Consider the following 13,954-nt stretch of genomic DNA (forward strand, 5'->3'; position numbering starts at 1 on the left):
ACTGGCTAACTGCCTTTGACTGACTGTCTCCCGCTGCTGTCTCAGCCAATAAGGGGGAAGAGTCCCGGACAGCCAAGGCTCTCGTACAACATTCTTGGATTGAGATGGGGCTCAGGTATGTTTTAGGGGACGCATAAATTGTATTAAGATTTAAAAAAAAAACTGCCTTTAGAACCACTATAAAGCTGGCCAAACATGGTTAGATTTTTTTTTTCATTTAGCTGGAAAAAATCTAACAGAATTCATCTATGCATTACAGTACAGATGGATGGTTGATGTTTGGCCAAAAACTTTTCATCAATCTACACCAATTTTTCAATCAAAGGATGTCAGGCAGGAGGGAAGCCGACAGGGCCAACCAAATAGTGAAATTTGCATAATATATGGTCAGCTTTACAGTGTGCACCCAGAATTTAACCAAACAAACGTATGCAGGGATCATATGTATGTACAATGCAGGGGTACCGAGTATTTATTACTTATCTATTCATTTTGGGGCCAACGCACACATGCTTTACACAAGCTTTGCAATCTGAAGAGGAATCTGCTGCAGATCAATTCTCAGAGTTTTAAAGGCAGTGAGGAAACATATTGCTTCATCAAGGCCTGTTTTACCGCTAAAATCCACACTATAAACACATGAGTTGCATGTGACAGCGCCACAGCCTTGTTCAACTTAATTCATCGCATTTGGCAGATGTTTTAAAGCACGCCAAGATTAAACAAACAATGTATATGGCTCTTGTAATGAGACAATATTTGCTTATCATGGGGTTCTGCTTTAAAGGATAAGTCCACCTTTGGGAACATGTTACATGTTCCACCCTAAAAAAAGGTGGAACATGTAACACGTTCCCGCTCCTGCAGCCACTTGTCAATTTGCTGCCTCTGTGTGACAGAAGTACCAGGAGAAGTTCCCCAAACCAGCGGTCAATTTTTAAAAAGAGCATGGCTGTGCGGGGCTCCACCCACACGGCCACGTTGTTCATTCACAAAGTTCTGTGAATGAACTACAAGTACAGACATCCTTTGTGGCTGTGAGCCTGTAGTTCTCAATGAATTGCCACGGTGCTATTGAGCGCTATGGTAGTTCATGGATTCTTCCTGTCTGTGTGAAACTGCCTGTTTGTAAGATGTACAGAAAGACAGATTACACTGACAGTCTGCAGGAGGCTGCATGGTACCAGCAATCTGCTGATCGCGAGCGCAATGCTTTTTAGGCACCTAAAATACTATTGGATTGCAAATGCACATTTTTTTTTACCTGCAAAAAGAATGTGCATTTAATATTTTTTTAAAAGGTGAACTTATTCTTTTAAACAGGAGGAATATATTCATACACACTGTATTGCCTGATCTTTGCATGTACGCATTAAGTATCCTGCCCTTTGCTTGTACATGTTAAATGATGTAATGGTAGTTTCATAAACCCTGTAACAAAAGCAGGAGATACCAGGTAGCCAAGGGCTACAACCTGTGCCAATGTCAGAGCTGAACAAATTCCTGGCGTTCATCTGCTGTTAATGGATGAATTTGTTCAAAGGATCCACTAAAATTCCCAGATAGCTAGCTACTAGGGTGAACTGATGGACTAACATATACAAAAATGTATCCACTACTGCACCCAAATAACAATGTCTATATTATAAGATATTAAACAAATCAAATTATTTAGAATGAATTATCACATTAAAAAATGTGGTGTAATGATACATTAGGTTAGAATTCATTACTTCATAGGAGCACATGAAATTGTTTTGTAGGTCCCTTTGTCAATATTTTTAAACCATTTCATTGCTAACTCCTTATCTCAAAAGGCTTAAAACATGTCCATTAATGGACAAGAAGACTCAAACAAACTTTCATAACTGAGCCTATTCATTTGTTTCAAATAGCACACAGAGATTATCCCTCTTCAGCTGTCCTCCAGGAATATGTCACTGTCACTCACAGCCTTCTAGGTCCTGATGGCTGTGTGATTCCAGAGACACCAGCTGACAACTATCCATTTATGGCTAGTTAGGGCACCACGACAAGACACTCCCACGTGTACAGTAATGCAAGGCGGGTAGTATGGGCTGTCCCCGACAGTGCCAAATTTGGGAAGGCAGATGGGGGACTCCCAATGTATTCCTAAACTAGGGAAGGGAATTACAAGAGAAAAAAAAGGGAGGGGGGCTATGAAGGAATATAAAAAGAGCTCGCTCAGTCAGTGAAGAGTTGCAGCTTATACCACCTGTCTTTCTACTAACACGTAAGATCCCTGCTACATTCAACCATGTGTGACGACGAAGAGACCACTGCTTTGGTCTGTGACAACGGCTCAGGCTTGGTAAAGGCTGGATTTGCAGGAGATGATGCACCAAGAGCTGTATTCCCATCCATTGTTGGTCGCCCCCGCCACCAAGGTGTGATGGTGGGCATGGGACAGAAAGACTCCTATGTTGGTGATGAGGCCCAAAGCAAGAGAGGCATTCTCACCCTGAAGTATCCCATCGAGCACGGCATTATCACTAATTGGGATGACATGGAGAAAATCTGGCATCATACATTTTACAATGAGCTTCGTGTGGCTCCAGAAGAGCACCCCACTTTGCTTACTGAAGCACCACTAAACCCAAAAGCCAACAGAGAAAAGATGACACAAATCATGTTTGAGACCTTCAACGTTCCTGCCATGTATGTTGCTATCCAGGCTGTCCTGTCTCTGTATGCCTCTGGTCGTACAACTGGTATTGTGCTGGACTCTGGAGATGGTGTCACACACAATGTCCCCATCTATGAAGGCTATGCCCTGCCACATGCAATCATGCGTTTAGATCTGGCTGGTCGCGATCTCACAGACTATCTTATGAAGATCCTCACAGAGCGTGGGTATTCCTTTGTGACGACAGCCGAAAGAGAAATTGTTCGGGACATCAAAGAGAAACTGTGCTACGTAGCTCTGGACTTTGAAAATGAAATGGCCACAGCTGCCTCATCCTCTTCACTAGAAAAGAGCTACGAGCTGCCTGACGGTCAAGTCATTACCATTGGTAATGAACGTTTCCGATGCCCTGAAACCCTGTTCCAGCCATCCTTCATTGGTATGGAATCTGCAGGTATTCATGAGACAACCTACAACAGCATCATGAAGTGTGACATTGACATTCGCAAAGATCTCTACGCCAACAATGTCCTCTCAGGTGGAACCACCATGTACCCAGGTATCGCTGATCGCATGCAGAAGGAAATCACTGCCCTTGCTCCTAGTACAATGAAGATCAAAATTATTGCCCCACCTGAGCGCAAATACTCTGTCTGGATTGGAGGTTCCATCCTAGCTTCCCTGTCCACTTTCCAGCAGATGTGGATCAGCAAACAAGAATATGATGAGGCTGGACCTTCTATTGTCCACCGCAAGTGCTTCTAAATGTGTTTATACGGTGCAGTATTCTTTATTTTCAAGGCTATGCCCTAAAAGAGACATTATATAACTTGGGGACTGATTTCTAAAGGAGAATTAAGTCAGGTGTATTTTACCTCACTCATTGTCCTTTTTAAAGTATATACTTATTCAATTTAAAGGTGATAATACATTTCGCATATAAATATTTATAAGATTTGGGTGTATTACTCATTCCAAAAAAGTATGTTAAACTGCTGCTAAATTAAAACATCAACAACTTATTTTTGTTTTCTGGCTTTTTTTCTTCCGACAAGCATGCAAGTAGCCAGTCTCCAGAAATTAAAACATATGAGTTATACATTGCGTGGTACAGTGAAAGGTTTGCAGTGTCTAACGGTGGTGTTCTTCTGTGTAAGCTGCTTTTTATTACATATTAAAAATAAAATGGTTTTTGATGTTCCTTGTATGCATTTACAGATATTGTCACCCTAAAATGCAGAAAGCCTAAGAACCTACTTTCTATCATTCTACACATTTATAAAACATCTCTAGCTTGTTTGTAGAGGTTTGCGTCACAGGTAAAAAAAAAAATAATAAAATCAATTGTAATTCCAGTATTAGGTTACAAGGACCCACCGTTCAAATCAGAAGCTAGGTTTTCTACTGCTATATTGCATCAATAAGGGATACATTTAGGAAAATAAAACACATTCATTATTCCAAAGGGTAAAAGCAGGGTGTGTGCACTGTACTGGCACAGAGGTGTCCTAAAGCTCAAGCAAATTGTGTAAAAAAAAAAAATATATATATATCTGGTGTTCTAACATTTGAAGGGGCACTAAAGCAAGCTCACATACGCAGGTTTTTTAGTGGTTAGAAAAAAATTGTACATGCAAAGGTTTTCCCCTGGTCCTGGAATTTGAAGTAATGTGTCTATAGTATGCGGTTTATTAACTTTGTACACAAAATTATAAATTTGTGGCATATCTACTTTGCTATAGCACTTCTCTAAATGACAACTGTAGGATTATTCCCTTGTGGGAATACGTTTTCGTCCTGCAGCCTCAAATGTGTCACAGCTGCTGCTTCAACTGTCCACTTGGCCATTTACTTTTGCATGTTCAAACCCACAAGGAGACAGACACTGCTGATTCCCAAGCTTCCAAATGCACATTAATATCCTCCAGAGATCTGATAAAGGGCTCTCAACTACATGGCATGTTGGTGTGATTCATGATGAAATGTTTTTTTATTCCATCTGAATATAAAATATGTCAGAAAAGAAGAAAAAGAAGGGGAAAAAAAGAAAAAAAACACCATTGTCATTTTATAAAAGACTTAACCAGCAACACCGTGCATTCATTATTCATTATTTATACATTTATTTCAAGTCATTTGCCAGCAAAAACAAATAACTACAATACAAAGAACTATAAAAGTTTAAAATCACACAAAATACGAAAAAAGATTTTTGAGATTTGCAGGAGGCTGAGAGAATTAGAAGGTATATTTTGAATGCATACTTTAATTTCATTTCTTTTAAACCAGTTTCAAGTCAATTTAGGTTAAGGTTAAGTTCACATGTAGGCTTTTTGGGACGTTTTTGGGGAGTTTTTCTGCTCTAGGATCAGCTCAAAAAACGCCCAACAAGACAAATCCTATTCATTTCAATGGCCCCTGTTCATATCTGAGCGTTTTGACGTTTTAAGAAAAATGCCCAATTCTCAAAAAAGTACATGAGCTTCTTTTTGGGCAGATTACAGGCGTTTTTATTTTTCTCCATTGGTTACTAGTCAACCTAAAAACGCCTGCACAAAAAGGCCTGTAAAACGCCATAAAAAAACCTGTAAACAGCAACGCCAAGATGTGAACGTAGCCTAAATGTTCACTAAAAATATATTTTAACCAGTCATCATGTAAAGGCACGTACACACGATGAGAATATCGGACCAAAAAAAAAAAAACAAAATACATCTGGAGTGACCGTTCGATAAATTGAGTTCGCAGTTCCGAAGGCACAAAGAAAGATTTTTCTCAAGATAACAGAATGAACGATTTTTGGGTAATTAGTATGGTATTTGTACAAAAAAAAAAAAATCAATCATGTGACCAAGACCATGCAAGTTCGGACATGAAAACACACAAACATATTATTACATCACTGAAGTTGTATTCTGTGGTACAAAATTTTTTGTAATTTTAGTAATCCATTTGTTTTTAACATGAGACTAAAATGCAAAAACAAAAAAAAAAAAACGGACGATCATTCATCTGATCTTCTCATTGTGTGTACAAGGCTTAAAGTTGGTGTAAACCTTCATATATACCCAGTGAAGTGACATGCCTCAGACAAGATGCAACAAATCCTTTTACATGGGTTTTAATTGTTTGTTTATCTGCAGTCTTCTGCTCTCTACACCCTTTCAAAAGTGTAAATTGTGTTAACTGCTTGCCGACCCTATACTGTAAATTATATACGGCAGCAAGGCGACTGTTCTGCGCAGGATGACGTACCTAGTACGTGATCGCACCCTTCCGGGTATGGTGCATGCATGCAGGAGCTGATCTGCTGGTACCATGGACTCGATGTCCGCTGGCAACCGCCAATCATTAGGCAGAGAGCCAGAACAGAGATCTGCCTATGTAAACAAAGCAGGTTGTCTTTTGTCAGTAGGTCAGGCATTGATCCCATCTTCCTGCAAAGCAAGAACATTGATCAATACCTTCCCACAGTAAAATCACCTCCCCCACAGTGAGAAAACACATGGTTAGGCACACAGTTAACCCCTTTGATCACCCCTGATGTTAACCCTTTCCCAGCAGTGTAATTAGTACAGTGACAATGCATATCTTTAGCACTTATCACTGTATTAGTGTAACTGGTACTCAAATAATGTCAAAAGTGTCAGTGTCCATTTTGTCCGCCACATTATTGCAGTCCCGCTTAAAGTCACTGCTCGCTGCCATTATTAGTAAAAAAAAAAAAAAAATTAAAAATAAATAATTCCATAGTTTGTAGATGCTATAATTGCACAAACCAATCAACATATGCTTACTGGGATTTTTTTTTTACCAAAAATATGTAGCAGATTACATATTGGCCTAAATTTATATATAAAATAGATGTTTTTACTTTTTTATTGGATATGTTTTATAGCAAAAAGTAAAAAATGTTGTTTTGTTTTTCAAAATGGTCAGTCATTTTTTTGTTTATAGCACAAAACAAACAAAAACTTCAGAGGTGATAAAACACCACCAAAACAAAGCTCTATTTGTGTGGAAAAAGGGACATCAATTTTATTTGGGTACAGCGTCACACAACCGCGCACTTGTTAAAGTAACGCAGTGCCGGATCGCAAAAATTGGCCTGGTCAGGAAGGGGGGTAAATCTTCCAGAGGTCAAGTGGTTAAAAATATCTCTTAAACAGTCAGTTGCACAGGAGGAGAGTGGGGGCTGCAGTTACAGTGTGTAAGACAGCTGATTGAAGGAAAGGAACACACCCCCCCCCCCCTACACAAGATTTGGTGTGAGCTCATGACCCCCCCCCCCCCCCCCCAACAAAAATGTATCTCATGTGTAGGGAAAACTTCTCAGAAGCGACTCATGCTGAAGCACCAGAGAGAAAGGACACTCAGAGCTTTGGAGAGAGATAACACTACAGATATATGTGCTTTGTTCAGATTTCATGATGGAGGTTAACAACCACTTTAAGTAACAATACATCAACTCTGCTTTATCACATGGTACAGCAGATAAAAATATCAATTGTCAAATGATCACTAATCCTATATTGTAAAGCCTAGTGCACGGGCCAAATGTCGGGCGGCACCTGGCTGATTCAATAGAAACTTGCCAGCATTCGGCCCATGTGTATGACAGCCAGACAGGCTTCTGTCGAAGGCTCGTGACTGAAAAAGGTTGGCCGACCGTCTCCCGATTCCGGATTGTTCTTGCAAAGGGAGGGGGGGGGGGGGGGGGGGGAATTCCCGTCAGAAAAAAATTGCTCAGCAAGAGAGATCGCTGTAGTAACATCGGAATGTTAGTACAGTGACTCAGACCGGAGCTGTACATTTTTTTTTTTTCGTTCAACCCAGCAAAAAAAAAAAAAAAAAACTCATGGTGTGTACCAGGCCTATTTCTCATGTCAAGGTTTATTTAAAAGTGCAGAACTGAAAACATCTGTGCAAAGTATCACCCCCCCCCCACCCCATATACATTTTCTTAACATTCAGCTAATTGGCTGTGGACAGGTTGCTATGGGTTACAGTACTTGTTCTATACATCAAATCAAGATTCAAAACTATACAGAAAAAAAAAAAAAGTTGGAAATCCTCTGCTTCATAGTTTCTATTGGCAGTGCCAATTGGATCTAAAATTATCACAAATTTATCTTAAAGCTGAAGCTGAACTTACAGAAATTTTTACAAAAGGTACATTGGACCAGCTTGGATCAATGAAAATATGTATGTGCCATACCTGCAGGATCCCTGTGGTCGCTGGAAATCACTAATACGCACTGCTACTACAGTGATTGCTGCTGGCTTCCAGGTCCTGTGCTGACTAGCTGCCCTGCCATTTACTGAACAAAGGAGGTCACCTGCTTGATACAGGTGCCATTCACTGAACACTGCATTTACTCAATAAATGCTATGCGTTGGATGCAGTGCAGATTGTGATGTCACCACTCCACCTCTCCATCTCATCCCATCAGAGAATGCTTTAAATTCATTGTGAGAATGCAAAGTGTTCCATGAATAGCGCCCATACCAAGTGAGAGACCTCCTATGTTTAAATACAGCAGGGGATTTGTTCAACTCCTGTGATTTCCAACTTTGGCGGGTATGGCTCATGCATATGTACATTGGTCCAAGTTCCAACTACGTAAGAATTGCCGCTATTAGACTTCAGCTCTAAAAAAAAGGTTGTCCTCATTAATTCAAAGAAACCCAGAATGATTTGCAATATGTGTTCTTCTTACTGTATAATGACTGGAAGTCATGCGGTGCCTGCACTTATTCATTACCACATTCTGGCGTAGGGGGACATCCTACTTTTTTTTTTTTTTATAAATGAAGTTTATTCTTAAATTACGACATTGTCAAGTTACAGTAAAGATTTAAACACTGCTTAGGCCATACTCACACCCATTCCCGGAATGCCAAGGTGTGACTGGGACCTTAGGAAAGTTGTTTATATTCTCAAATATGATCATATGCCTGTATATGTGGAAGAACTGGCTCTCTTCCCAAACTAAGATCTCGATCTTTGTTTTCATACCATATTAAAAGCAGGTCAGCAAACGACCTTTATCAAATTCAAAGCCTAACTCCATGTTTTAGTGAACTTTAAGTTGTTTGGACAAAACTTCCAGTCAATGGCTTAGCAGCGCTTAGCCCCGACTCGACTGTTCTGGGAGCGGGACTGGAAGTCCCAATCTCACTACCTGAACACAGTGCTGTATACTGTGTGTAGCCGTTTTAAAACAAACTGTTATTGAGATGTCACACAGACATCTCACAAAGTTCAATTGCCAGCCACGCAGTGCAAGGTAGTGGATTGCCTCGTACTGCACCAGAAATAGACTGCACACAGTACTTTCTTTTTCAGCTCACACTGCCCACACACCGTCATGCGGTGGGACTGCTCTGGAATAGCCGTCCAAAACAGACAGTCCCACTGCATCTGGTGTAAATGGGCAGTTAAAGGTTTTCATATGTAAAATGTGACTGGAGGTGTAATTTTAGGGCCTGATGCACACTGGACGTTTTTACAGTTGCTGTTTTTGGCGTTAGACGTTTTTTTTTTCTGCAGCCAGTAAACTCCCCAGCATGTTATCCTATGTGCCAATACAATAATGTATAATACAAATCTCAGAATATAGATCAACATTATTTAACAGCGATGGCCTCTCTACAGAGCTCGCAGACAAAGTTGTACTGCACGTGTGGCCATACCGCAATAGACCCCAAGGTCTCATTTACACATGCACTTTTCTAAATACAGGAGACGTTTTCTTATCCCTCCCTTGCATGTGAGTATATACATGTACTATGTGTTATTAATGAATAATGCTATTTATTCACTACATTAGGTTACGACTCAATATGTGTATATGTATTAATAAACATGATAATATATATTGATTTTTCATCTCATAGCTGTGTGCTTTATTTAAAGCCCTCCTCCCTCCAATCTCCCTCCTCTATCAGCACCAGGGAGAGAGGCATTTGTCTCTTCCCAGTCATTTAAAGTCCCACCTATCCCCCCTTCTGAATCTGTAGTAGCATCAGTAGAAGCAACACCATATGACAAGTGGTGACCTTCCTTGTTTTTTTTTTACATATTGCCTAATAAGCAACTAAAAGTTTAGGTACATGCAAGGTGAAAGGGCAAGTCAGATTTAAATCTCTACAGTAACGCATGACTAAAAAGTGTGATGCATAGCAGTGCCACTTCTACTGGACGGCACCCCATGCACATTTTAACACAACGTAGGGTACAAATGTGAACCATCTGTGTACTGTAGTGCACTGTGGTTAAAAAAAAAAAAATGCTGCAAGTATATTAACCTGTGCATTCTGGTACATGAGCAGCCTATTCAAAATAAATGGCATCCCTGCAAAGCATATTTAGACTTGCATGATAACACACTGCACAAGTCTGAGTTGGCCCTGAATATATTCCTTGTGCATAAATCTTTTCCCATTTCTCACCTATGGACCTGTGTTATTTGACATTAATATGCACTCTCAGAAGGTGGGAGACCCAATGTGTGCGAGATCAAGCAGTTGACAACCTGGCAGTAACTCTCGGACCCGAGGTGTGATTGTTTACTATACATTGAGCTTTTTCACACATTAAAAAATTAAGCTACACAAACACTGCAAGAACACAAAAGAGCATGGTATAACTAAAAAGCTATTTGTTTTTGTTTTTCAAACAAGATGGTGAAGTGCTAAGTGACATCTCAAAGAAAGGATGCTTCATACAATTTTCCCCAATGGTTTGTCCTCTAAATTGCCTCTGATGCTCAAGCACCAAGTGCATTACGCTGAGCTGTGATTTATACATTTGACCTTCCCTCAAGTACCTTTGTGACATAAGTATTCATAGCAATGTTACGTCCAAGCTACAGTCAGTTAAGATTCTGAGGAAGAAATTCTGTTATTAGACAAAAGCAGGAGCTTAGATAATTTTTAAACCTAAGTCGGACTAAAAGGCTTTAAAAAAAAAAAAAAGCAAACAAAATACTCTTATTGCATTAGGCCCCTTTCACACATAGGATCCGTTCGTCAGTTTTTCATCCATCCGTTGACGGATGAAAAATGGACATCAATGCATTCCTATAGAAAAACTGATGTAAATGGATGATCATTCATTTACATCTATTTTCATCCGATTTCATCAACATCCATTTTTTTGAACGGATGAAAGCCCTATTTTTTTCATCCGTTAAACACACAGATCGGATGAAAAATAGATGGCAAACGGATGGCACACCAATGTTGACTGAAAAAACGAAAGACAAAAAACTGTGACTGAACTGATGAAATGAACGGTCCCGTATGTCTAAAAGGGGGCAAAGAGATATGCTATTTCTCCTTTCCAATAAAACAAACTTACCCGCCTGTTCACAGTGCTGTTTAAAATGTACAATGAGGTGTGAATGCCCAGATCAGGATACATTGTCGGCATAATGCCTTGGTGCCAGGATGAATAAACTCCTTCGCAGGTTACGTTGACCCATGGCAGCCAAAGATTTAAAAAAAAAAACTAGCCAAGGCCAAAGAAGCCAGGGAGAAGAGGTTGATGACGAACCTTGAGGACATTTAATCGCTGGAACAGAGGTACAGTATCTCACCAAATTGAGTACACCCCTCACATTTTTGTATTTTTTATGTGACAACACTGAAGAAATGACACTTTTCTACAATGTAAAGTAGTGAGTGTACAGCTTGCAAACCGTGTAAATTTGCTGTCCCCTCAAAATAACTAACTCAACACACCGCCATTAATGTCTAAACAGCTGGCAACAAAACTGAGTACACCCCCTAAGTGAAAATATCCAAATTTGGCCCAATTAGCCTCTTTCCCTCCCCGGTGTCATGTGACTTGTTAGTGTTATGAGGTCTCAGGTGTGAAGGGGTAGCAGGTGTGTAAATTTGAAGCTATCAATCTCACGCTCTCATACTGGTCACTGGAAGTTCAACATGGCACCTCATGGCAAATAACTCTGGGGATCTGAAAAAAAGAATTGTTGCTCTACATAAAGATGGCCTAGGCTATAAAAAGATTACAAAGGCCCTGAAACTGAGCTGCAGCACCGTGGCCAAGACCATACAGCGGTTTTAACAAGACAGGTTCCACTCAGAACAGGCCTCGCCATGGTCGACCAAAGAAGTTGAGTGCCCGTGCTCAGCGTCATATCCAGAGGTTGTCTTTGCAAAAATAGACATATGAGTGCTGCCAGCATTGCTGCAGAGGTTGAAGGGGTGGGAGGTCAGCCTGTCAGTGCTCAGACCATACACCGCACACTGCATCAAATGGGTCTGCATGGCTGTTGTCCCAGAAGGAAGCCTCTTCTAATGATGATGCACAAAAAAGCCCGCAAACAGTTTGCTGAAGACAAGCAGACTAAGGACATGGGGTACTAGAACTATGTCCTGTGGTCCGATGAGACCAAGATAAACTTATTTGGTTCAGATGGTGTCAAGCGTGTAAAAGCAAAAAAAAAAAAAAAAAAAAATTTAATTTCTTATTTGTCAGCATGGAAAAAAATGGGCCCTTTAAGGCCGTTGGGAAAAAGCGACGTATGACATCGCTCCGGTCCTCCAAGGCCATAGAGTCGAGTGGGGGGCCATCTTGCCCTCACTCAACTTCCTGCCTGGGACATAGATGGAGCAGATCCGTTTCCCCCCACTACCGACCGCGCCAATAAGCAGGGAAAACGACCGGGAAGAGGCAGAAAGGGGGGGGGGGGGGGCACCTTTCCCACCGCCCATAAAAGTGATCCCATGGCGAATCCACCGCTGGGGCCACTTTTATGTGAAAGAGGACCGCCCGCCCTGTAAGAAAATACTGGGGTTATAGCAGCTATCTGCTGTCATAACATTGGTATTTAACGCCAAAGTACCAACGTAAAACTCCGGCCGGCAGTCTGGAAGTGGATAAAGTGATTGTAAAGCCTTTTATTTTTTCTATAAAAACAACAAACATATTATACTTACCTGCTCTTTGCAGTTGGTTTTGCACAGGGCAGCCTGGATCCTCCTCTTCTCAGGTCTCTCTTCGCTGCTCCTGGCCCCTCCCTCCTGTCAAGAGCAATGATGCAGCTCCGTGTGTTCAGCCCCGCCTCCTCGCACTCTCCTGACTGGCTATCTGACTTTTATTGACAGCATCGGGAGTCAATGGCGCTGCTGTTGTGTCTCAGCCAATCAGGAGTGGTAGTCTTTGTGCCTTTACAATCCATTTAATTCATTCTATGCATTAAGAAAAAAAAGTCCCCCTAATACTTACCTGAGGTTCATCTAGATCCAGCGATATTGCAGGAGCGTCTCAGCTGTCCGGGACTCCCCTCCTCATTGACTAAGACAGCAGTGCGGTGCTATTGGCTCCCGCTGCTGTCAAAGCCAGTCAGCCAATGAGGAGAGAAGGGTGGGGCGGGGTCGGCCCACGGCTACAGGTCTTAATGGACACAAGCTGCTTGCTGTGGGGAGACTCAACAGGAGGGAGGAGCCAGGAGATCTGAAGAGGGGCCCAAGAAGAGGAGGATCTGGGCTGCTCTGTGCAAAACCACTGCACAGGGCAGATAAGTACAACATGTTTGTTATTTTTTAAAAAGAAAAAAAAAATAGACTTTAGTATCACTTTAATTACAGTATAGAACATTTAAAGTTAAACTATCCCAAATAAGTTAATACAGCAATTTGTCTTATGATTTTTCCTAACACAACAGGTCACTTGCAACAGAAATGGATGCCGATATGTTCATATTGGTTATTTAACCAGTTGCCACCCACCCACTGTCAAATGACAGCGGAGCGGTGCGGCTCTCGTTCTGGGCCGACATCATAGGACGTCGGTCCATTAAAGCAGGGCATGCGTGCAGCCCTGCACTGTCGGTTGCAGCATGTCCCCGAGACACAGCTCGTTACTGACAGGGGGTAAACAGTCAATGAGTGTGGCTGTTTACCACGTGATCGGCTGTGATCCAATCACAGCAGACCAAATAGCTCTGCTTCCTTTGCAGACTGCACAGGCATGCGCGCGATTGGAAATGCGCTGCGCAGTCATGTCGGTGGCGGCGTGTTCCCAGTAACACAGCTCGTCACCGATGGTGGTAAATAGCGAACGACAATGGCTGTTTACCACATGATCGGCCGGGATCCATTCACAGCCGATCACAAATGTAAACACAGAGGAGCGGCAACTGGCTGCTACCAGCTCTTCTCTCCTCACACACCGTTTCCAGTGTGAGGAAAGACGAGCCAGAATCAGTGAGTTGCCGATCTGTGTCTGTCAGTATACTGCACAAGCAAACAATAAAGAGAACCTGTCCCCATACA

At 41.5% G+C, this 13,954-nt stretch overlaps 2 protein-coding genes across 2 annotated transcripts in view; one reads left to right on the plus strand and one right to left on the minus strand.

Moving 5' to 3' along the window:
- The window catches only part of MED13L (mediator complex subunit 13L), a 310,651-nt gene that overhangs the window by 209,226 nt on the left and 87,471 nt on the right, over nt 1–13,954 (minus strand). The gene's annotated exons all lie outside the window — the stretch shown is intronic.
- LOC309556267 (actin, alpha cardiac muscle 1) lies at nt 2,208–3,553 on the plus strand. The gene has a single exon (XM_082258690.1). It carries the CDS (start codon nt 2,279–2,281, stop codon nt 3,410–3,412), a length of 1,134 nt encoding a protein of 377 aa, XP_082114816.1. The 5' UTR covers nt 2,208–2,278; the 3' UTR covers nt 3,413–3,553.

Source organism: Pelophylax lessonae, assembly GCF_965119305.1.
Source record: "Pelophylax lessonae genome assembly, chromosome: 1".
Lineage (NCBI taxonomy): Eukaryota > Metazoa > Chordata > Amphibia > Anura > Ranidae > Pelophylax > Pelophylax lessonae.